The sequence below is a fragment of the Zasmidium cellare genome (assembly GCF_010093935.1).
Source record: "Zasmidium cellare ATCC 36951 unplaced genomic scaffold M409scaffold_39, whole genome shotgun sequence".
In the NCBI taxonomy this organism is placed as follows: domain Eukaryota; kingdom Fungi; phylum Ascomycota; class Dothideomycetes; order Mycosphaerellales; family Mycosphaerellaceae; genus Zasmidium; species Zasmidium cellare.
In genome coordinates, this window is record NW_022986983.1 from 152501 (window position 1) to 175916 (window position 23416).

At 54.5% G+C, this 23416-nt stretch overlaps 9 protein-coding genes across 9 annotated transcripts; 6 read left to right on the forward strand and 3 right to left on the reverse strand.

The window, feature by feature from the left end:
* Positions 1-65: 65 nt before the first annotated feature.
* Positions 66-1436, reverse strand: M409DRAFT_27813 (uncharacterized protein; the record flags this gene model as incomplete). The annotated part of the gene is made up of 1 exon (XM_033808740.1): positions 66-1436. The coding sequence occupies one exon, from the start codon at positions 1434-1436 to the stop codon at positions 66-68; it is 1371 nt and encodes a 456-aa protein (XP_033662646.1).
* Positions 1437-2351: 915 nt separating this feature from the next.
* Positions 2352-3814, forward strand: M409DRAFT_27814 (uncharacterized protein; the record flags this gene model as incomplete). The annotated part of the gene is made up of 3 exons (XM_033808741.1): positions 2352-2367; positions 2427-3103; positions 3158-3814. 3 exons carry the CDS (start codon positions 2352-2354, stop codon positions 3812-3814), a joined length of 1350 nt encoding a protein of 449 aa, XP_033662647.1.
* Positions 3815-4747: 933 nt separating this feature from the next.
* M409DRAFT_27815 (uncharacterized protein) lies at positions 4748-7906 on the forward strand (the record flags this gene model as incomplete). Its single annotated transcript, XM_033808742.1, has 1 exon — positions 4748-7906. One exon carries the CDS (start codon positions 4748-4750, stop codon positions 7904-7906), a length of 3159 nt encoding a protein of 1052 aa, XP_033662648.1.
* A 188-nt stretch (positions 7907-8094) lies between these two features.
* Positions 8095-9252, reverse strand: M409DRAFT_69564 (uncharacterized protein; the record flags this gene model as incomplete). Its single annotated transcript, XM_033818353.1, has 8 exons — positions 8095-8226; positions 8296-8506; positions 8563-8600; positions 8656-8727; positions 8780-8820; positions 8885-8989; positions 9037-9116; positions 9176-9252. The coding sequence occupies 8 exons, from the start codon at positions 9250-9252 to the stop codon at positions 8095-8097; spliced, it is 756 nt and encodes a 251-aa protein (XP_033662649.1).
* Positions 9253-9722: 470 nt separating this feature from the next.
* Positions 9723-10316, forward strand: M409DRAFT_27817 (uncharacterized protein; the record flags this gene model as incomplete). The annotated part of the gene is made up of 1 exon (XM_033808743.1): positions 9723-10316. One exon carries the CDS (start codon positions 9723-9725, stop codon positions 10314-10316), a length of 594 nt encoding a protein of 197 aa, XP_033662650.1.
* Positions 10317-11855: 1539 nt separating this feature from the next.
* M409DRAFT_58838 (uncharacterized protein) lies at positions 11856-13319 on the forward strand (the record flags this gene model as incomplete). The annotated part of the gene is made up of 3 exons (XM_033814010.1): positions 11856-12698; positions 12757-13217; positions 13268-13319. The coding sequence occupies 3 exons, from the start codon at positions 11856-11858 to the stop codon at positions 13317-13319; spliced, it is 1356 nt and encodes a 451-aa protein (XP_033662651.1).
* A 952-nt stretch (positions 13320-14271) lies between these two features.
* On the forward strand, positions 14272-16012 carry M409DRAFT_69567 (uncharacterized protein; the record flags this gene model as incomplete). Its single annotated transcript, XM_033818354.1, has 2 exons — positions 14272-15663; positions 15719-16012. 2 exons carry the CDS (start codon positions 14272-14274, stop codon positions 16010-16012), a joined length of 1686 nt encoding a protein of 561 aa, XP_033662652.1.
* A 1155-nt stretch (positions 16013-17167) lies between these two features.
* M409DRAFT_27820 (uncharacterized protein) lies at positions 17168-19288 on the forward strand (the record flags this gene model as incomplete). The annotated part of the gene is made up of 3 exons (XM_033808744.1): positions 17168-17256; positions 17322-18513; positions 18563-19288. 3 exons carry the CDS (start codon positions 17168-17170, stop codon positions 19286-19288), a joined length of 2007 nt encoding a protein of 668 aa, XP_033662653.1.
* A 784-nt stretch (positions 19289-20072) lies between these two features.
* On the reverse strand, positions 20073-22645 carry M409DRAFT_69569 (uncharacterized protein; the record flags this gene model as incomplete). The annotated part of the gene is made up of 2 exons (XM_033818355.1): positions 20073-20486; positions 20546-22645. The coding sequence occupies 2 exons, from the start codon at positions 22643-22645 to the stop codon at positions 20073-20075; spliced, it is 2514 nt and encodes an 837-aa protein (XP_033662654.1).
* Between the last annotated feature and the right edge of the window lie 771 nt (positions 22646-23416).

Sequence of the window (23416 nt, forward strand, 5' to 3'; positions counted from 1 at the left end):
TTGTGCGTTCCCTGGCCTTCGGCGCGGTTTGAAGCAGGTGAAATCCAATACCATTTCGTGGTTTCTCATGTCATCTCCTTGTGAAGTGCAGCGTGCGTCTCCGCCGTGACCATGAGTGGCTGAGGCATCAACTTCGCATCGTCATCCTCCTCGTCGTAAATCTTTTCTTTACGATCAGGATCAAAGTCCCTGTCCACCGCAGTCACTGGCGTCCCGTCCAGCTCCACACATTTGAGCTCGAACTTCCCAGAACCATAGCCCAGCGACACACCAGCAGGCAGTTCGACCGGAAACCTGCCCTCATCGCCAGGCAATTCCGGCACCTCATAGATCACATTCTCCGCAGGATTCGGCGCCTCGACAACCTTATCATGACTCGCCTGCTCCTCTTCCGCCTCCTGCACAATCTCCTCCATCGCATCCACGGGAACACCCTCCTCATCCAACCGACTGACCACCAGACAAAACTTCCTCTCCTCCGTCTTCCTCTGGCGATCCTCCCGTCGCGAATACATCAAAGGGTGTTTACCCATCGTCGGACTGCGATGATTCGCCCTCTTCATCGCCGACGCACTCAACTCCAAATGCACAAAAATCCCCAACTTCTTAAACTCGTTCTCATTCCACTGCTTCAGCAGATCGCCCAGCCCGCCGTCGGACATGTTCTCCAGCCCGGCTTTGACTTTCTTCTCCCGCAGGGAATGGTTCATCGATCGGCCGACGTAGACGCTGGTTAAGAGGGCGCCTGTGAGGGCCGTGGCGGTTGCGGCGCCGACCATCTGTGCGTAGTCCTTGTTGTTGAATTTGGTCACTCCGATGATCTGGGCGGTGAATTTCTCCCAGAGTTCTGGGCGGACGCGGAGTTCGAAGAGTTCCGGGGCGTAGGGAAAGCCGGATTTGAGGTCAGTGCCTTTGGTGCGGATGCGGAGGAAAGGGTCTTCTGCTGTTGTGGTTGTGGAGGTGCTGTATTCGCTGCTGGCCAGCGTGTTGCTGTCGGAGAAGGTGCCGTGGGATATGGCTGAGTCTGGTTGGAGGAGGCTGGATTCTGCGATGGATGGTGTGCGTGATGAGGAGGCTCCGGTGAGTGAGTATGGTGGCGGTGCTCCTCTGGGACTCAGTTCTGAAGATGTTCCATAATCGCTGGAGGGCCTCTGCGGGTGCGAAGCGTACTCTGTCTGAAGTCTGATGGAGCTTGTGAAGTTACCTGGTGTTTCAACGTTGATATCCCTGGAATGTCTGCCCGGTTCCGTGGCGTTGCTGGAGGTGTTGGTTAATGGCTGCCCTGCTTCCTCGCTGGGGATAGTCGGCAAGTTGCTGATTGATCTTGGGCGAATGCTGCGAATTTGATCTAGCAATTGCTGTTTAGACTGCTTGTCCTTGGCCCTCTTGTCACTGATCTTCCTCGACAAGACCAAAACACCAGTGGTGAGAAACATGGCTAAAAGCCAGAGGAGTTGAGAGAAGTGTCTCAAAAATCGAAGGAATTACGAAGTGGAACTGTTACAAGAGAAAGAAGAAACATACCACCCTCTCCTATCCCACTTCCCTATTGCGGTATGCTGCACGGCACACCAGAGAAGACGGTTTTCGCGAAAAACGCGTGTTCACCTTCGCCTACCAGCACCGCCCTCGCCGAACAGCGAAGTGTACCGCTGTCGTCACCACACATCAAAAAGCATGGTTAAAGTCGAACCCCCGGTGTGTAGTCATCGTTCCTGCGACACGCTACTGCCTGCACTGGACAAGAGTCGTCGACGTTGAGTGGTTGCAGTGCACAGCCCTGCCATGCGTCGAGGCTTGTCGTGAAGACAAGCAGCACAAGCTCACCACTAAGAAAGTCAGCCATGCGAATTCGACTATCCTTGATAGGGAGCGGTCGGCGCATGTCGACGTCTCATTGGCGAATGAGAATCCCAAGACCCACATTCGCATGGTCGAGGGATGCGGGATCCGGCAATGGGCGCGACGGGTTGCTCAAAGCAGCCATCATTGCGCTTCAGTGCCCTGTCGGTTTCTCCATGGGATTTCGCCGTGCTGCAGGCTCCCTGGCAGCTGAAAGACGTCGTTTGGCACTCACTCCAATCATGTCTCGGCGCAATGCTGATCTCTATGGTCGACGGGCATCTATCAGCCCCATGTTGTCCAGCTCAATGCTGCTTGCCTGGCAGATATGCTAGGCGATGCCGCTCGGACTCGCATGTTGACGCAGATGGCTCAGTCCAAGAATATCTCCAGCGGACAGCGAGGTAGTATATAGAGATTAGCAGCTATCCTCCTCCTATACGACATCTCATCCCATACTCCAACATCAATCACACGTCGACGCCGCTAACTCGAATCACTCACTGCCAATGGGTGAATCCAACTGTAAGCAGTCAAAGCCGTAGGCTGCTCTCTTCGGATCGATGCTGACGACACTCATTCAGGTCCTGTGCCCAAAGGCGCAAACGACTATGGCGAGACTGGGTCTGCTCATAAGCCATTGCTATACGTAGCTGGCGCTGGCACCGCAGTCACCTTCCTCATCTCCGTGGCACTCATCTTCAACCACCTTCGTCGATACCGATGTCCCAAAGAACAACGGCAGATCATCCGCTTGGTATTCGCTCCGTTCGTCTTTGCAATCGTATCCTTCTTCGAGGTCTTGAGCTACGACGCCGCACCCTATCTCGATCCGCTTGGCGACTTTTACGAGGCATTCTGTCTGTGTGCGCTCTTCCTCCTGTACATTCAGTTCGCCGCTCCAGGTGGGACGTTCGACAACGATACATTCGAGGCTGTCAAGGCGGCTGAAGAAGGCAACGAGCTCAACTTTGACTGGCCTCGCATAACCTGGGTCTTCGTGTTCCAGTATCCTCTGACTGAGCTGCTTGCCCTTGTGATCCTGGAAGCGACTCAGGCCGCCGGAGTTTATTGTGTTCAATCGCTCAACCCCAAATATGGACATATCTGGTACACGATCATCCAGTCTATCGGTGTCGGCGCGTGTGTGTTGGCCATCCTGAAGTTTTATGGACACATGAAGAACCGCCTGAAGGTACGCAGGGGTCTCGCAAAGCTTGTGTGCTTCAAGCTTATCGTCTTCCTTCGCTTTGTCCAAAGTGTAAGTGTGTTCTTGTTACGTACGAAGAGCTTTCGCTAACGAAATTGCCTCCAGACTATCTTCAACATCCTTCTCGACCACAACGTGATCAAGGCCAGCAACACTTTCACCTACTACGATGTCCTGTATGGCCTGGAGAATTGCATCACTTGCGTCGAGATGGCGATCCTCGCAATCGGGTTCTGGTACGCCTATAGTGCGACCGAGTATAGCACTGCAGCCAGACCTCACCACACTCGCCTACCTGTCCACAAGGCCATCTTGAATGCCCTCAACCCCTACGACTTGTTTGCTGGCATTGGCAGACTCTTCGCCATCGTTCTCCACCTCAAGCGGACAGGTGGATTTAAGGACTGGACAGCAGCCAGGAAGGCAGGCAAGGCCGAGAATCAAACTGGGCAAGCGCAGCAACGACGCGACCAAGGGCGTTACCAGACGCTCGACGGCATGGATTCACTCTCGCGCCCAGATGCTGCCTATGATGGCGCCAACTCGCAGTATTACGACACCTCGTACTCGAACGGCCAGGCTTTGTACCAGCCTCCTTCAGGGTCGCCGCCGTCCTATGCAGACCAGTCGAGCGGGTATCTCATGGCCGATTCTCGAAGGGAGCGAAGTCCGTCACCAAACGGACGTGTATGGGACGGCCAGCGATATGATCGTACCCCGTCTCCATCGGGGCGGTTTGTCGAAGGGCGAGACATGGTTTAGGTGTGGTGGTTGTTTCGTAGCGGCTGTGTGAACGCACCATTTTGCGTCGAAGATACCCATAGATTGAATTGAATCTTTTCAACATATGCTTCCATCATGGCTCAAGTTTGACATACCTTGACGCGTGCGGTGAATGTACCACTTGTCGCGGTGGCGCGGAAGAATCCGAAATGCCCTTTCACTGGCGACGGCCCTAAATCTCTTGACTTCAGCTTGGGGAAAGTCTGCGGTCGATCGTTGGGCCTCGTGAAGTTCGGAAGCGGTGCTCGGCTATTGGATTCAGGTGGCACTGTTGATGATGAACGCTCATCGATGGCTGGGTGAAGTCGCGGTCGGGCGGCGCAGGGAAACAGAGAGAAATGGGTAATACATCGGCGAGCAGTGGTCACAGCTTCCCCATCTTTGCGTGTGTGGGAACTGTGGGGCACCTCGCCGGCCACCAGCAGCACCACCTCGACCTCCCCCGTCCTCGTCCACGAGCACACGGCCAAGGCTGAGCACAGAGCCTGCTCGCGCGCCATTGACTTGTATTCTTAGCCCGATCCACTGTCCACACCCTCCCCCTCACGAGCAAACGAACAAACAGTCCTGATCTATCCCCTCCGGACCTAACCAGCTTCACTGGGTCATAGAGAAGACTGCGCAGCGGCCCGCTTGCTTGACATCTGGGATAGCCTTCTACTCGAAAGGACCTCCTCGTTACACCCTGATATACCCGGCTTACTCTACGCGACCACGTCCTCTATGCCTTGCATCTTATAGCAGCACGCTGCTCAATCGCAGTCCTCCGCCCACGAACGAAACGACAGACGTCTTTTCCAATGAAACCACCAAGCGAGGACATTTCTCTGGAATTCATGCGACCAGGATTGGAGCGTTCATGGTCGAAAGAGTAGGAGCGCATGGTTTACACACGAGTGGGCAAAACGTAGCATGGAATCGGATTACAACTTTGGGCCGCCATCGGCCTACGGCGGAAGTCAGTCTGGCAGCGACTACGGTTTCGATACCGCGAGTGGGAATGGAATACATGGAAGGGTCAACTATGCACCGGCGCCTACGTCCATGCCAAACTTCGGTGGGCTAGACAATGGCGTATTCCCTTCGCCTCCGACACAAGGCGGCGCAGGCCTGCAAGATAGGCAATCGCCAACGATTGGAAATCGCCATCGGCTCAGCGTTGGAAGCAGTGGGCCGTTCCCCAATAATGTGAGGCAGCATAGCCTTGGCGGCTCAGACAGCACGAGTCCCACAGGTCAGGCGCAGTTTGGCAGCGACACAATGAACGACAATCAATTCGGAAGCGAAAATGCTGACCCGAGTCAATCCACTGGGGACAACAGCAAATCAGAACAAGTCGATGGGGGTACTGCGCCTGCATGGAGTGAACTGAAGACCAAGGCTGGCAAAGAGCGAAAGCGGTTGCCATTGGCTTGTATTGCATGCAGAAGGAAGAAGATCCGATGCTCCGGGGAGAAGCCAGCCTGCAAGCACTGTCTACGATCACGAATTCCATGCGTGTACAAAGTCACGACTCGAAAAGCGGCTCCACGAACAGACTACATGGCGATGCTGGACAAGCGGCTGAAAAGGATGGAGGACCGTGTGATTAAGATCATACCCAAAGACGAACAAGGAATCCTCAGTACCACAGGGCGAGCTGTGGTAAAGCCGCCCCTTGCTCCTGCTCCGCCTAAAGCAGGTGGTTCCGCGAGAAAGCGAGGCGCAGAGCAGGCTTTTGGCGATGAACTTGAAGAATGGGCATCTGGTCAGAAAGAAGGGCCTGCCAGCAAAGAGCAAACGACAGCCCCGGAAGACAAGGAAGCAGCGAAACCCAAAGACCCTGAAGAGCAGAATCTCCTCCTTGAGGGTGCCGACAAACTCCCTCCTAAAGACCTGCAGGAGCATCTGGCCGAAGTCTTCTTCGATTATGTCTATGGTCAAAGCTACCACCTACTGCATAAGCCCAGCTTCATGCGAAAGCTTTCTCAGGGAACCGTTCCTCCCGTTTTGATGTTGGCGGTCTGCGCCATATCTGCACGTTTTTCGAACCATCCATCCGTCCGTACTGATCCTGCATTCCTGCGCGGTGAGAGCTGGGCTAGCGCTGCTCGAGACATTGCGCTGCGAAGATACGATACCCCAAACATCACGATCCTGATCGTCTACTTGATTCTTGGACTTCATGAATTCGGTACCTGCCAAGGTGGCAGATCATGGATGTTCGGCGGAATGGCACAGCGCATGGCGTATGCGTTACAACTACACAGGGACTTGGATCACGATCCAAAGGACCGGTCGCAAAGCGAGAAGAACGAAATCACATTCACGGATCGTGAGATTCGAAGGCGGACGATGTGGTCTTGCTTTTTGATGGATCGATTCAACTCCAGTGGGACAGACAGACCAATCTTCGTTGGCGAACAATACATCCGGGCGCAGCTTCCCGTCAAGGAGAGCTTTTACCAAATGGAAATCAATGGACCTACCGAAGACCTCGAGGGATCAGTGCCAAATCCGGTCGAACCAGGAAATGGAGAATTATCGGATGCGAAGGAGAATATGGGAGTGGCGGCGTATCTAATTCGTCTGGTCGCCATCTGGGGCAAGCTCATCAACTACCTCAACCAAGGCGGGAAAGAGCGTGACGAGCATCCCATGTGGTCGGAAGAGTCAAGTTTCTACGACATCAAGCGGGCGACAGAGGCGTGGAAGGAATCTCTACCACCAGCCTTACACTACAACCAGGAGAACCTTCAGAACCATGCTTCAGAAAAGATCGCCAATCAATTCCTCTTCTTACACATTGTGTACAACCAGACTCTGCTCTTCATGAACAGGTTCGCTCTTCCTACTCCAGGATCGCGGTCAATATATCCAAAGGATATGCCAGAACCTTTCATCGCCGAGGCATCACGAACAGCCGTCGAATCTGCCAATCAAATCTCCGCACTCAGCCATGAAGCGATGGATCACCTGGTAGTGGCGCCATTTGCAGGATATGCTGCCTTCTTTAGTAGCACAGTCCATATACATGGTGCGTTCTCGAAGAACGCACAGCTGGAAGCCTCCAGCAAGCAGAATCTGGCGTGGAACGTCAAGTACCTGACGAAAATGAAGAAGTATTGGGGCATGTTCCACTTCGTGACGGAGAATCTGAGAGACTTATATCGAAGGCACGCCGACGCTGCTCGTCTGGGTGGAAGAGCTGGCAAAGAGGGCGAGCAAGCTATCTTCCAGTATGGCGACTGGTTTGATCGTTATCCCCATGGTGTCAGTGGGACCGACTACGAAGAGCCGAGCGCAGAGATCAAGAAAGAACCGGGCTCTGACGCTGTGCTAGGCCAGAAGAGTGACCTGCAGACTGTGGAAGAGTTCTTCTCCAAACTCAGTCCTCCAAGCCGAGCTACGCAAGCTATGCAACAGCAACAAGCAGCAAGGAAGACGGCTAAGAAGCGACATTCAAGGGTCGAGAGTAAAGCCACGACATCCCAGCAACAACAAACTCAAGAGCAAAGCGGTGCTCAATCATCACAGCAACCAGCCTCGGAGCAGCAGGTCACTCACGACTTGGCGAACACTCAGTCATTCCCAACTGGCATGGACAACTTCTCACAGCCAAACTCCGGTTTCCCTCCAGGCTTCCAAGCATCCAACATGATGTCCGCGCAACAGTACCTCCCCCAACTCGACCGCCAAATGGTCCTCAACTCGTACGGCAACGCCAACCAAATGAACATGAGCAACGTCGCTCTCCTCGACAACATGGGCGCCACCAATCTGGACAACTTCGACTGGAACGCCTTCGCTGCCAACAACACTGCCAACCAGAACAACAACGGCTTCTGGGGCGATCCCTCGACCGCGTGGTTCATGCCGTTCAATATGGATCCGCCGACGATTGGGGAGGATAGTAACACTAGTATGTTTGGGGGCAATCTCGATTGGCCGAATCATTTTGCGGGGTTTGGGGATATGGCTGCCATAGGGCCGACGGGGTTGACGCCGGGTCAGGCTGTTGATGTGGATACTGGGCAGGATGAGATGGCTGGGGGTTCTGGTATGGGCGTGGAGGGATTTGATCAGATGTAGATGAAACGAAATCTCGACCTTGGAAGGGGGGGAAGACATTCATGCCGAGGTTTGCGAGTTGTACAAAACAGTGTACAGAGAGACGATTCTTCTGATGTAGATATGATGTCTGACATATTTTTGTTCATAGCCTTCACCATTGATTAGACCCTCTCAAAGTCCTTATCCCTCACGGGCTGTGTCAAGATTTACTTGTGCTTCTCAGCGTCCTCCTTCATGCCCTTCTGGATCCAAGCTCGGCTTTCCGAAGCGTACTTGTCCATCCGCTCCTTGTCCGCCAACAACTCCTTCATCTTGTAAGGCTTGGGAACGTTGGCGCCCTAGATAGAAAAGTACCACATGTCAGCGACGAAAGTTCATCCCTTGCTTTTTGAGACAAGGAATCGTACCCTTTCGATGCCCGGCCTCGCCCACATGCGCTCCTCCCAGGCCTTCAAGTTAGGGAATTGGCTAATATCGACGCCCGCCCAGCCCGCGGCGGCGATCCAGCCCCAGTGCGCGATGTCTGCGATGGTACATTTGTTGCCGACGAGGTAGTCGGCTTTGGTGTCGGCGAGGTGTTTGTCCAGGACGCCGTAGAGGCGTTTGGTTTCGTTTTGGCTGGTGGGGAGGGTTAGCGAAGGTTTGGTTTCTGAAAGGGGGTTGGTTTGTTTTACTATCGGTTGACGCCGTATGGGATGTGCTCGGGGGCGTACTGAGGGACGGGGGTTAGATGCAATATGTTGGTTTTGATGTGGATGGACTCTTACGCGGGTGAAGTGGTTGGATTGGCCTTGCATGGGACCGACTCCGGCGTTTAGGTAGAAGAGCCAGCTTGTCATCTGTGCAACGATTAGTATTCCATGGAAGCCGTTTGGTTTTGAGAATCGATACCTCGACATGTTCGCGGGAGTCTCGTGGAAAGCTGATCTTGTCTTGATCACGGTTAGTGCTTCGACTTGAACGGCTACGACCCTGCCAACGAAGTTCACTACGTACGATCCTTATCGTATCCCTCGACGAGATACTGCATTATGCTGCCGCTCTCGAAGACTCGGATCAGTTTCCCATCGGTGAACGTGTCCGTCAGAGCAGGAATTCGTCCTAATGGCAGTTAGCAAGTGTCCTTTTTGAACGTAGAAGGAGTCTACCATTCGGGTTGATGTCAAGAAACCATTGCTCTTTTTGCGTGTTCTTGGAGATGTCGATGTGGGTGACCTCGTACTTGAGTCTTGGGGCAAGAGTACGTCAGTCTCGATGATAGGTTTAATATTTTCCCACACCACTGACCCAAGCTCCTCGAGGGTTTGTGAGACCTTGATCCCATTGGGAGTTTGGTCGGTGTAAAGGTGGATGTTGGAAGACATGATTGGTAAGAACGTAGCTGTGGAAGCGAGAGATCGAGAGCAAATTGAATATGAAAGGATTCAAGACTTTGTAGAGTTAGAAAGAGTAAAGGAAACCACCATATCGATTTCAAATGCAGCGACGTCAGTCCGGCCCCAAAAGTCGGGGTACGCCCAGGGTCCCACTGCTGTCATGGAGAACAGCTGCAGCTGGTGGTAAAAAGGCGTAGTGGAAGCGTACCAGCATGCCACTCTTGTGTTCCTAGATCGTGTCTTGATAATCAGCAGTCACCTTTTTCCGATTGAAGACTAGCTGTCCTCGATGTTGCAGCAGAAGACATGTGAGATTCCATGTGATGTCGTCCAGGTAGAGGCGCGGAAAGAGCCGCTCAGCCGGCGCCGAAAAGTTCAAGCTCTTTCCTCGTGGAACTTACCTTCGAATCATAACATTCCAATGTAGCACCACATCAATCCAGTCTGTTGTCGCCAGGATGGGAGTGCCGGACTCGAGCAAGGCCGCTCCACCACCAGCCTCAGCGCTGCAGAAATGCCTCGACGCACACCCGCTGCCAACGGACTCACCACACACATCAGATTTCCACAACCTCGCACTTCAGATCGCCCACAACCTTCGCTACCAGCATCAATGGTCAGGAGTTCGCCTCCATACCGTCGTGTCGTCCGACAAGTCTCGTCCTCTACCACGACCTATGCTATCCGGTGTGCCTCCAAACCGACTTTACGTCCACCCCGACGAGCAGATCGAGCTGCTACAGATCCAGAAAGATGAAGGGAAGACAGGCATGCCGGACCTGGAACCGCATCGCGAATGGGTACTGCCGAGCCATCTTCGAGAGAGGTGGACATTGAGAAGATTCGGAGAGGCATTCGATGCGATCGAGAAGAGTCCGTCGCATACCGAGGGCGCGCTTTTGTTCGACGCACAGCAGTCTGAAAGCGCCGAGGGGACTGGCAAATGGCGAGAGAATCTGCCCAAGAGACTGCTCCTTGGCACCTTGGACGATGATAGCACGGTGGTGTATTATATCGTGCATGACGGGATCGTCAAGCCACGGCAGAACTGAAGATGCGATATGAAGTCGAGGAACCGGAATTTCGCCGATATGAGCTTGTTGGCTCGTCTGCACAGTTCCCGGAGAAAAGGGGTAGCAGTCCGGGCAGGACCCGGATTCCACACTAAAGAGCCACGCTATCTCTGGGTTGTTACAACCCTCGTATGGCAGCCCAATGAGCCAAGATGCCGGATGGCATGGTATTGGATTCTGAGACGACTCTTTGATGCGACTTCCAGAGGCAGAGTCTTCTATATCGGGAGCAGCGGAGAACATGTTGAAAGTTTGCCGCAGAGCCGCAAGATACAGAGATATCCGCAAGCATGAACTGGCAACGATTGATGAGTCGCAATGGGGAGAACATCGCGTACCTTGTATCTAGAGACTTGTTGTGAGCCTTATAGTAGATGATGGTCGTGACTGATCATGGGTACGACTTGTTCTGCTGAGGCGGACGGGATCGACATCTACGCGTATCCGTTGATGACTGTGATGAAAGGGGTTGATGTGGTGCCTCCTGTGGTCGGAAGAGATGGTCCAAAGCCCAATCATCATATCAATATAGGCGTCCACGTCAGCTTGAGGCAAGGAGGGATCTGATACAGATACTCCAGCCTTGCTTTGGACTTCGAGTTGCAAGAGAGAGAGCTTATGTGAGACGAAAGGAGATCAGTACCTGCGACTGTCGCAGGAGTTCCTACGTAAGGGGGATCTGAAACGGGAGGGAGTAAAGCTTGGCTTCATCTTCGCATTCTTTGATTCGCCTGATGAATAGCTTGTTGCAGACAAGCATTGACAAGCTTTTTCACATGACCAGAAGGAAGAAAAGGAGCAGGAGGTTCGTGCAACGTTGGCGTATGTCCATCGTACTTTGACAGCGATCTGCACACTACAGACGCCAGAGCCGCGGAAAATTGTCTCTCCATGTGGTTGATCGTTCCGCGAAGCATGAACGGACAATCTAGCGGTCTGCGATTCACGACCGGGGTTGCCAGCGCTCGAGCGAGGAGACGGCCGTACAGAGAATGTGTGAGCAGCCGGTGTTTGCGTGTCGCAAGGCACAGCTCCATGCCACCTCACGGCAGCGGATGCGCAGGATCATTTCCCAGTTGGCGGCAAATTTGTGAAACAGGTGGGAGAGCTCCCTACCAGGCCGTCCCTTTGCTGTGCCGGTGCCATCACGTCAGAGCGCCATCCTGGAGCAGCGCTGCTGCAAGAAGTCCGGGACGAGCAAGTGTGGATGCGTGCAATACCGTTTGCTCTTATCACCACGCCGCTGCACCTACCCGTCGCACCCAGCTCTTGTGGCATAGTTACCCGACGGTACCTACTCCTACCACGTTATCCTGTTTGTGTTTTCCTACACCTGCAGCGCTCAATTCTCTGGAGAGCCAGCGCAGCTCATGTCCGGCCACCACCTAGTCGCATGCTCAATACTCGCTACATGCCTTTTGCGATAGCCACACAGCTTGCACTTCACTTCTAAAACAACAATACGCAATGCCCGCTTGACCGGCAATGGGGAAGAATGCTCTAATGCCGCCAACGACAATGTACAACTCGGCGCTTTGGAAGGCGCTGAGCGCCGTGCTGCTATGTGTTCTGTTGATACAGCTGTTCAGCATTCGATCGTGGACTGAATTCCCCGAGCGCATCTTTCAGAACCCTCCGCCGTCGAGTACCGAATCGACACCTGCTGCAGACAACAAAGTGCCAGAAACCGAACTCGAGGTCGAGACGTCACCCGAACCCAAAGTCGAATCTTGGAGCTACGAGTGGGAACGTGATCGCAACAACCATGGACTCACCAAGGAACAATGCGACATTGCCTTCCCCGAGCTCTACAACGAAATCGATCGAGCGGTGGAATATTGGAAAGACAGGAAGATCACTCCACAGAGCATAGACTTGGTGGACGGAAACGATGGAGGTGTCCGAGTCCTTATTCACGATCAACAGCTTCGCATCATCAACACACGAGGATTGTTCAGGAAGGATTTTCGGCATAGAATCATAGCGGTACTTCAGCAGCTTCTGAGAGCTTTGACAGCGGCAGAATCGGCCAACGAACCTATCCCCGACGTCGAAATGACCATCATCGTAGACGACAAGCCTGTACTTGATCCCGCGAAATCCAGCCCACTCTGGGCGTTTACAAGAGCATATGCAGATCCAAAACATGACGACCTTTGGCTGACGCCTGATTTCCATTTCTGGGCGAACCCTCCGGAAAACGAAGGGTTTCGGCAAATGCAGGAGAGGGCCAGGAAACATGATGGGCCCCTCAATAGAAAGATTCCAAAACTCGCATGGCGCGGTGTCTCGTGGACAAACCCTGAGATCAGGAAGCCGTTGCTCAATGTGACGGATGGCAAGAAATGGGCAGACGTGGTGGTATGAGTTCTAGCTTGTTGGGCATGTGAAGGCGGTGAAAAAGCTGACTTAATGACAGGAGATGAATTGGGATGTTCCTCAGGACATTCTGCCCATGGACGCGTTTTGCAAATACCGATACGTCGTCAATACCGAGGGACGTTCATGGTCCGCTCGAATGACCCACCTCCTCAACTGCGACTCCTTACTGTTTGTTCACGATGTCGAATGGATCGCCCACTACTATCACTTACTCGACACGGACATGAACTGTGTCAGGGTCGAACGAGACTTTGCAGACCTGGAGGAGAAGATTCAATACTTCAGCAACCACACTCAAGAAGCGCAGATCATCGCCAACACGGCAAAGATAACATTTCGAGAAAGGTATACGACACCAGCAGCGACGGCATGCTACTGGAGAAAGCTTCTCCGTTCTTGGGCCACAGTCTCCTTTACGCCAGCCACCAAAGTAGTGATGAAGGGCAAGAATAAGCAAAAGGTGGAGAGACCTCGTGGGGTTTCTTTCGAAGAGTTTATGTGAGTCGATAGTGTTCGTTTGAAGTGACGCGAGCTGACGTGTAATGAAGTGTTCACGACAACACACAGGACTACCCGTACAAAGTTGAACAGCACCCTTGATCTAGAAGCCACAAGAGTTGTCACAGTTGCACAGGACGGAATCGGTTGAGTTGAGCTGTTAAGCATTCACGGATTAGAATGCCCCGCGATGGCATGCTGAGGTCGAAGGGGACCCCAGTGCAGCACTAAGCCACATTAAAGAGACAGGCTCGTCCACGTCTGAGTCGCGCGGTGGCCAATTGAGGGCTGCAAAGGCGAAAGACTATGATGGTCCAAAACAGCAGAGGCCCATGCCACGATGGCTCAAGTACGGGACGAGCACAGGTAGCCGTGGTTCCATTGTGCATTCCAAGCAAACGACGACGATGATAGGAACGGCGCGAGAAAAGCCATTGGGAGCCATGGCACGCTGTGGGAGGCTATACCTGTTTGCATTGCCCTTTTGTAGCGTTCAAGCGAGTTAGCATGACAGAAAAGAATCATTCAAACGCCCAATGCAGAAGCAGGGTCTTTTCGTTGAATTAGCTAAATTGAGATAGTGTAAACAATAAGCATGTGATTGGAGGTCGAGCATGTGAAAACATGTGCGGGTGAGTGAGTGAGAATCGGAAAAAGGGCACGTGTTCGGCAAAGTTTCTTTGCTGTACGTCCCCTCAAACGACCATCGACCTCCGGCTCACATCGCCCTTTCTTCTCATACACCACTCTGATCCGCCCTCGCGCCTGCTCATCCATCACAGTGCTCGCGCCTTCTCCTAACACCTCCGTCCTCGTCATCTCCGCTGTCTCGCGTCTCCACCACCCGTCTGTCACGGCCGTCACACGCGCTCATCTGCATCAGGCTTTTTCTTCGAGCTCGGAGGTTTGAGCATCGTCACCATATCCCAGCTGCCTCCATCCACCGCCACACACTGCTCATACCGCACGTGCTGCATCTACGCGCAGCTGTTACCGCCCGACAGCCTCCCTTCGACCTCGTCCGTCTCGTTCAACACCCTCGACACTCACCATCATGGCAACCGAAGTCGGTGGTATGCCGAATGGCTACGCGCATCACCAGGGCTATGCCGGCATAGATCAGAACAGCTACGGATATGCCGCCAATGCCGCCGCATCCCAGGCCCCTGCTCAGCAGGTCCCGCCGACCTCGTCTACCCCGTCGAACGCACAACCACAGCCCCAATCGGAGATTAGCAAGGACGAGGTCGGCTGGTACTTCGTCGAGCAATACTACACCACCCTCTCGCGGAGCCCTGAGAAGCTCTACCTCTTCTACAACAAGCGCTCGCAGTTCGTGTCGGGTCAGGAGACGGACAAGGTGCCGGTGTGCGTTGGTCAGCGTGCCATCAATGACAAGATCAGAGACCTGGACTTCCAGGACTGCAAGGTGCGCGTCACCAACGTTGACTCGCAGTCTTCGGACTCGAACATCGTCATTCAAGTCATTGGTGAGATCTCGAACAAGGGTCAGCCACACAAGAAGTTCACCCAGACTTTCGTGCTCGCCACCCAGACCAATGGCTACTTTGTCTTGAACGACATCTTCAGGTACCTGGTTGAAGAGGAAGATGAGCCGGAGACTGAGACTGCCCAGCAGGTGGAAGATGCTCAGCAGGTGTCAGGCACTGAGAGTGGTTTCCAAGAGCCACCGCCGACGGAGGCTGAGCCCAAGACTCTCACCAAATCTGCCGACCCAGCAGCAGTGGAGCATGATGCGGCTCAGGTCGGCAAGGGATTGGAGGAGAAGGTGGTCAACCACGTGGAGGAGGAGACGGCACTTGTCGTCAACGGAGAGCATGCAGAGATCGAGGAGCCGGCCGTGGAAGAGACGCCAGCCACCACAGCCCCAGAGACCATCCAGTCCAACGAGAATGAGCGACCAAGCACCACGGAGTCTGAGGTCCAGCCTGAGAAGCCCAAGGACCCCGAGCCCACCCCAATTGCCTCCCCACCAAACCAGGCCGCTCCACAGCCTGCTCCAGCGCCCAAGCCCGCTGGGCCAGCAGCACCAAAGACGTGGGCCAACCTCGCTGCTGCAGCCAACCGAGTTGCCACTCCCGCTACACCAGCTGCTCCTCAAACTGCTGCTTCATCTTCGAAGCCAGCTACGAAGGCCGCACCAACCGCCCCTTCCGCACCAGCCGCTACGCCAGCAGCGGCCACGCCTTCTGGACCGGCCGCGCAGCGTCAGGAACCGGCAGCTTCTGACTCGCAGGATGAGTGGACGGCAGTCGGTGGGAGCCACAACCGCCAGCAGTCCCGTCAAGCCAACGTCCCGCAGCCGGAGCAGCCACAGCATCGGGGCTACATTAAGAACGTGCACGAGAATGTCGACTACGATGAGCTAAAGGCAGAGCTTGAGAAGTTCGGTGAGCTCTCCTACTTCGACATTGCTCGGCAGAAGGTACATATCCATGTTATACAGTTTGTCCAAATTGGCACCTACTGACTATTCTCAGAACTGCGCATTCGTCGACTTCAAGACGGCTGACGGCTATAACGCAGCTCTGAACGTTCCATTCGAGCTTGGCGGCGAGAAGATCTTTGTCGAGGAGCGACGCATCCGGCAAGGTTCGACTCCATACATCCCACGAGGCCAATTCCAGGGTGGTCGTGGTGGACGCGGTGGTGCTGGTGGTCAGGGAGCTCCGCGCGGCAACTTCCAGGGCGGACGTGGTGGAAATGCACCACAGAAAGGAGGCCGTGGCAACTTTGCGCCTCAGCGAGGTGGACGGGGTGGAGCTCAGGCTTAATCGGGGCCATGACAGTTCGATCATGCTCTGAGACGGCCATCTCGTGTTCTCGCGTCCTGTACTAATACTCCGACTTACGATTCTGACCATGTTCTAATACCGGCGGGACAAATCAGGGGCGGGGGAGGGAAAAGCGTTTGTGGGATTGCTTTGCATAGCGTGGCACAGCGTTTTCTTCGTTTGCGGCCTGTTTGTGCTATAGGGTGCTGGCCTTTTTTGAAGCGGCATCGGCGGGTTATGCGTAGTAGCGGTAGAAAAGTCTACTCACATCAAGGCAGATAGCGTACAGGAAGCGAAGTGTACAGAAGGGCAATATCAACGAAGGAGAACAAAAGTGCGGTCTTTTCACTCTTTCTGTTTGAGGTGACGAATGGTTGTTTGGGGTATAACGAAAGGTCTCGTGCACGCGATCCTAGACTGAGATGTGGCCCTTGGTCCATGATCGCCCGAGACGACGGGTAGTTGACAGCCAAGACTGGAGTGCATTGGTGGTGTTGGTTTTGAACAGCCTTGCCAAGAACCAGAGAGCTATTCTACGTCTCGTGCTCGATGCCTGCTGATGACAGACTTCCAAGCATCGCTTCACCAGCAGACGGTCGTGTCATCGCTTGGGCGGACGGGCCAGGGGCGGCGGGTGTGTGTAAGGAGGGCGTTGGTTGCAGGAAGCGTGGCTGCTCGCACGAGCGGAGCTGTTCAGCCAAGCCGTCGCCCAGCACTTTGCGCTCCTGTTGACCGCGGGGTAGGAATCAACGTCACCGACCGCAAACACCATCACCACATCGGCTAGCATGCTTGAATCGCCTTCTCCTACCTTTTCCGCGCCGCCCTCCCTCACCTCTCAAATCAAATCACGCTCGCCGCGCTGGTGGGCCCTGTCCGGTCTGGATTGACACTCATCCATTGTCGCGCCGCCAGACGACCGAGGGCCAGCGTAAGAAGATACCCTTGGAGAGACCCGCCCGACCTGCCGAGTATTAAGAGCTGTTCAGAGCTCCCTGCTGTACCTGCGCAGCGCCCACACTTTAATACTACTGCTCTCCACTTGACCTCTTCTCCTCCTCCCCAATCTTCCTGCTCTTTCTCCTTGTAGTATCCTGGGACGAACGACAGCGGACTCCTCAGCACGCATAGAAAGAGTATCCCGAGCACAGCAGCATGTCTGAAGGCGAGGTGCAGCCCGCCGCCGGCGGCATCCCAGAATCCCACCATGCGGAGACCTACCATGTGCCAGAGGCATTCTTTGGGTAAGCTTAACCACCACCAAGCCTCGCACACGAACCAGGGCTCACCATGTCTGCCAAACCCCCAGCAAGCACCCGTCCAAGCCTCATATCGAATCTCTCGACCAGTACAAGGAGCTGTATAAGGAGTCCATCACCGAGCCGCACAAATTCTGGGCTCGCATGGCCCGCGAGAACCTGGCGTGGGAGCGGGATTTCCAGACGGTGCACACGGGATCTCTCGCAGGCGGCGACAATGCATGGTTCTTGGAGGGCAGGCTCAATGCTTCGTACAACTGCGTGGATCGTCATGCGGCGAAGAACCCGGACAAGCCAGCTATTATCTACGAGGCTGATGAGAAGGGCGAGGGCCGCACCATTTCATATGGCGAGCTGTTACGGGATGTCTCCAAGCTGGCGTGGGTGCTGAAGCAGATGGGCGTGAAAAAGGGTGACACTGTTGCCATTTACCTGCCCATGATCCCTGAAGCTGTCGTAGCCTTTTTGGCTTGCACGCGTATTGGCGCAGTGCACTCGGTGGTGTTCGCAGGATTCAGCGCCGACTCTCTGCGAGACCGAATCATCGATGCCCAGTCCAAGGTCGTCATTACGACCGACGAGGGCAAGCGAGGTGGCAAGCTTATTGGCACCAAAAAGATCGTGGACGAGGCCCTGAAGCAATGTCCAGACGTCTCTCACTGTCTCGTATACAAGAGGACTGGCGCAGAGGTTCCTTGGACCAAGGGTCGAGACTTGTGGTGGCACGAGGAGACCGAGAAGTGGCCTGCATACTACCCTCCAGAGAGCATGCACTCCGAGGATCCCCTTTTCCTGCTTTATACCTCTGGATCGACTGGCAAGCCCAAGGGTGTCATGCACACTACCGCAGGCTACCTGCTCGGCGCGGCCTTGACAGGCAAGTACGTTTTCGACATTCACGATTCGGACGTCTTCTTCTGTGGTGGCGATGTGGGCTGGATTACTGGACACACCTACGTTGTATACTCACCTCTGGTGCTTGGTGTTGCAACTGTTGTGTTTGAGGGAACTCCAGCATACCCCGACTTTAGCAGATACTGGGACACTTGCGAGAAGCACGGCGTCACACAGTTCTACGTTGCACCAACTGCCTTGCGATTGCTCAAGCGAGCAGGTGATGAGCACGTGAAGCAGCAGATGAAGAAGCTCCGAGTGCTGGGATCTGTTGGTGAGCCAATTGCAGCAGAGGTGTGGAAGTGGTACCACGAGATTGTTGGTAAGAAGGAGGCACATATTGTTGATGTGAGTTATTACTATATGCGTCGTTGGCATTTTACTGATCAATGTCTAGACATACTGGCAAACGGAAACCGGCTCCCACGTTATCACACCCCTAGGAGGTGTCACACCCACCAAACCGGGCTCTGCCTCCCTTCCCTTCTTCGGCATCGAACCCGCCATTATCGACCCCGTCAGCGGCGAAGAGATCAACGGCAACGACGTCGAAGGCGTGCTCGCTTTCAAACAACCCTGGCCTTCAATGGCCCGAACCGTCTACGGCGCGCACAAGAGATACATGGACACCTACCTCAACGTCTACAAGGGCTACTACTTCACGGGCGACGGCGCCGCCCGCGACGTCGAAGGATACTACTGGATCCGCGGGCGCGTCGACGACGTCGTCAACGTCTCCGGGCACCGCCTCTCGACCGCCGAAATCGAAGCCGCCCTCATCGAACACCACGCCGTCGGCGAAGCCGCCGTCGTCGGCATCAACGACGAACTCACCGGCCAGGCCGTCAACGCCTTCGTGTCCATCAAAGATGGCAACGAGATCAACGACGCCCTCAAGAAAGACCTCATCCTGCAAGTGCGCAAATCCATCGGTCCGTTCGCCGCGCCGAAGGCGGTCTTCGCGGTCCCCGATTTGCCCAAGACGCGGTCCGGCAAGATTATGAGGCGGATTTTGAGGAAGATTTTGGCCGGGGAGGAGGATCAGTTGGGGGATACGTCGACGTTGAGTGATCCGAGTGTGGTGGATAGGATTATTGAGACCGTTAAGGAGGCGAAGAAATAGCGGAGTGATTGTTCATATCCGACGAATGGAGAGAGGATATCGTTGGACGAACGGATGAATGAAGAAGGAGATCTTTATGTGCATACCATGCTTTTCATGTCTCGGGTCGCGGGGTTTCTTGGGGATACCATTTCCGTAACGCCTTTTCTCTGGCCAGATAGTAGCAGTAGTGCTCATCATGATCAGCTAGCTATCATTGACCGTCTCCCGTCTTGCGCTTGTGTGTGTGCGCTACTGTCGTCTCTCTCCAATTGAATACAAGCGACTACGCTTCCAAACACCCTTCAGATGTCACGGACAACTTGCAAACAACGGAGATGACCCTTCAACCTTGAAAGTAACGAGAAGGACAATGATGACATGACAATACAACTATTCAATCCCCTGTCTGTCTGGCATACAACTGTCTCCTCATCTATCTGTTCAGCCATATCTGCACTGCACTGTACTGCACTGCAGTTCATGAGCCTATGTACAACTATTTCTCAAATGCCCCGTGTCTCTTCACCCGTCCCGACTCCCTTCCTCGAGACCAGCCGTATCCTAGCGACCGTCCTGTCTCGCCGACGGTGTTCGTTCACTCGGAATATCCAAGCCCATCGGGCCGTCGCTCTCTCTGTGCCTCTTTCCCTTCTCTCAAAATGCAAATCATGGGTCGTCGTGACAAGATGCCATAGAATCAAAACAACAACAGAAACAAAAAAACCAAAATGCTGACCGAGGGTTCTCTTCCCTCCCCTTTCTTCATCTAAACGCCGAAAAATGAACGAATGCCGCGAACGAACTATGCGTACCGCACAGAATTCCCTCTTGTAGGATAAACCGGCGGCGGCGGAGGAGGCGGCCAGGCAGTATTGTTCCCACCACCACCGCGCTGACTCCCCTGATCAAACCACCCCTGACTAGGATGCGATGATGAAGGGGCGTAGAAATTCCCGCCGGGTTGTTGCTGCTGCTGCATCTGGCGGGAGGTGTTGCCGCCGCCATTCCAGCCTTGCCAACCACCCGGCGGAGGCACAGGCGGGCTGGGGACGCGCTTAGAGCCGCCGCGACGCCGTTTGCAGCACCGGATGAGGCAGCCGAGGATGGCGAGGAGGAGGAGGCCGCCGATGGCGGCGCAGATGCCGATGACGACGCCTTTGTGATCGTCGATCCAGGATTTGACTTGGCCGCCGACTGAGGAGCCTCTGCATTGTCCCTGTGATTGATGTGTTAGTTGGGGTGTAAGTGGATAGGAAGGGGATGATGAGAGCTTACATTTTGACAACGGCCTCCACCGCCACAGGTTGTTCCGTCGAGGAAGTTCTGTTGCAAACCGTAGCAGACGCCTGTGCCAAACTCGGGACTGGCACAACTAATTGCACAGCCAGAGCTATCGCACGCGTAGGTGTCGTTACCACGAGTGTAGCTGCCCATGACAGACTTGCACTGTTGATCACGGCTGGTACACTGTCCAGAAGCGCACTGGAGGCCATCACCGCACCCTGAGCCGTCTTCGCGAGTCTGATCCGGTGGACAAGTAGCGGACGAGCCAGAGCAGACCTCTTGAGGATCACAATCGCCAGTACTGGCACGGCAGACAGTGCCATTTGAGGCGAACTGGCAGCTACGACAACAGTCTTCGTTGGAGTCGTCGCAGACGGAGCCTTGCGTGAACCTACAGGTCGTTGGATCACAGCAAGCATCATTCCCACAGCCTTCCGGACCACCGCAATCACAGTCTTCGCCGGGCTCGACGATACCGTTGCCGCACTGCTGTCCGCTGATAGTAGTCACGCCCCTGTTGTCGGTCAAACACTGGCTGTTGACGGAGTTTCGTTCCATTGCAGAGCAAATGTTGCCGATGGAGCATGGGCTGAAGTCTCGAACACCTTGAGACGTCGACGGGTTCATGATGAAACGTTCGCCAGCATCGCACGTCCCACTGTTAAGTGGGCAGCATTGCTGTGAGTTGACAAAGTTGCTGTCAGCGCACGCCTGGGACGTGCAGTCGTGGACGGCACCGAAAGTGTGGCCAGTCTCGTGGGCAATGACTTGCCATTCACTGGCACCTTGTGTCCGGATTACGACGTTGGCTCCAGTCACGGTCTCCTGTCCATTGCCGCTGCTCTGGCCATTTCCAGTAACACTGCCGTTCGTGGTGATGGCTGTACCGACACAAGCCTGACCAAGCCAAGCTAAACCGACGGCAGATCCGGTATTGCAAGTGCTCAGGAGAGTCCAATGACTGTTCGAGTCGCGCTGATTTCCACGCCAGGCAGAGAACAGGTTCAATCTCTGTTGAATATCGACCGAGTCAGAGCAAGCCTGGTTCCATTCAGTAGCAGTAGCAGGCGTGCCAGGGCAGTTGGCGTCCGAAACAGTCAGGTTCTGCAGTCCAAGCGAGATATTGAAGGCCCCTTCCCAGATCCCCGAGGCGGTATTGATCTGGGAGATGACATTCTCTCTCGCAGTCTGTGTCGAGTTGAAAGAATTGGTGTACGTGCAATCAGTAGCAACACCAACCAACGCCACCTTTCGAGTAGTCGGGCATCCTCGTGTCTGGCCAACGGTACTAGCGAGGTTCACTCCAGCAGAGTTGCCACCAGTCGTCCCATCAATCTGCCTCTTGCCAAACATATTCGAAAGATCCATAATCCCGTACGAATCCGACCGCTTCATCTTCATAGCCATATAAACGGGATGATCATCGCGCCTGTTGAACGAGAGTTGATCCGAAAGACACGATCCAAACCCACTGTCCACATCCCTCCTCAACTCTTGATGTTGCAAATGCACCTCGTCCGGCACGATATCCGAGTCCCTCCAAACAACCATATAATCATCATCGGCCTCTTCAAGGTCCGGATCCATGCGATGTCTCGTCCGTCTGTAGTTCGTCGAGCTCTGAACGTGGTGGTGATCGTGATTCACCGAAAACGCGCCTTCGAAAATGGGATGTTTCCCATCCCTCGTGACTGATACACGCGCCCATCCGACTTGCTGATATCGCACCTGTCCAATACTCGGTCGCTGCACCCATGCCGTGCCTTTGTACACTTTATGCCCTAACCGATCCACCGTCTCTTTCCGCGACACACTGCCATCAGGCGCAAGGTACTGAACCGTCGCATCTTGCGCGAGGATATCATGGTTCGGTTCGAGATGTAATCGAACATGCACTTCGTCGCGGATGTTGAAGGTCAGATCAAACTCCGACAGGGCGGTTAACCGGTGGTTATGGGTGTGGATTGTCGCATTCTGCACAGCTGAAAGGGCGCCAATGGGGTTTCGGATCGTGGAACTGGCGGCGGCGAGGGGTGTGAGGAGTGTTGCGGCCAGCGAGAGGAGGGTGGTCGTGGTGGAGAGGAGCTGCATGGCCGCGGCGACGAGGGCGCCTAGGAGACGAGGGTGGAGCGTCGGACTGTCGCCTCGTCCATGCGAGTGCTCAATGTATGCGGGGATTCGAGGTTGTTTGTCGGTTGGATGTATGGAAAGCGAACGGCAACGGTGATGAGAGAGCAGTCGTGAGTGAATGGATTGGAGATTGTTTGTGGTAACGAGCGAGGGTAGTAGCAGTAGTATGTAGTTAGTGCACTGGCTGGTGTAACAAGGCTAGCCTCTCCGCCACAGCGTTGTCTCGTCTCCAAGAAAGTTCGCAGCACGCTCTCTCGGCTGAAATCCTCCGGCTTATGCACCCGCACCCGCTATAAATGGGTGCCCCTGTTGTCGCCCGGCAACCTCAGTCATCACCATTGGCAACAAAGGGAAACTATAAAGACGGCCTTCTACTTCATCGCCACTGTTCAATCACGTATATTCAATCAACTGCACACATTCAATAGACTTCACGACTTCAACAAACACAGCATCACCACTGTCAACGGCCTTGCATAAACAATAATGCGAGGACCGCTACCGCTACGGCGCTAACGCATCACATCTCGTGTTCACAAAGGCCAAGCTCTCCAAGACTTCGACCAGGACCACGATTGCGTGGACTCCTTGCCTGTGGCTTTTACAGAACTTTGCCTATCCAACCACGGCCCTATCTAAACGACCTATTCTGCTTCCTTAAGTCCGGTCCTGTCTCTGACACGCCTACGTCTTTGAATCTGCTTGGCTTCACGATGGTGGCTCTTTACACTC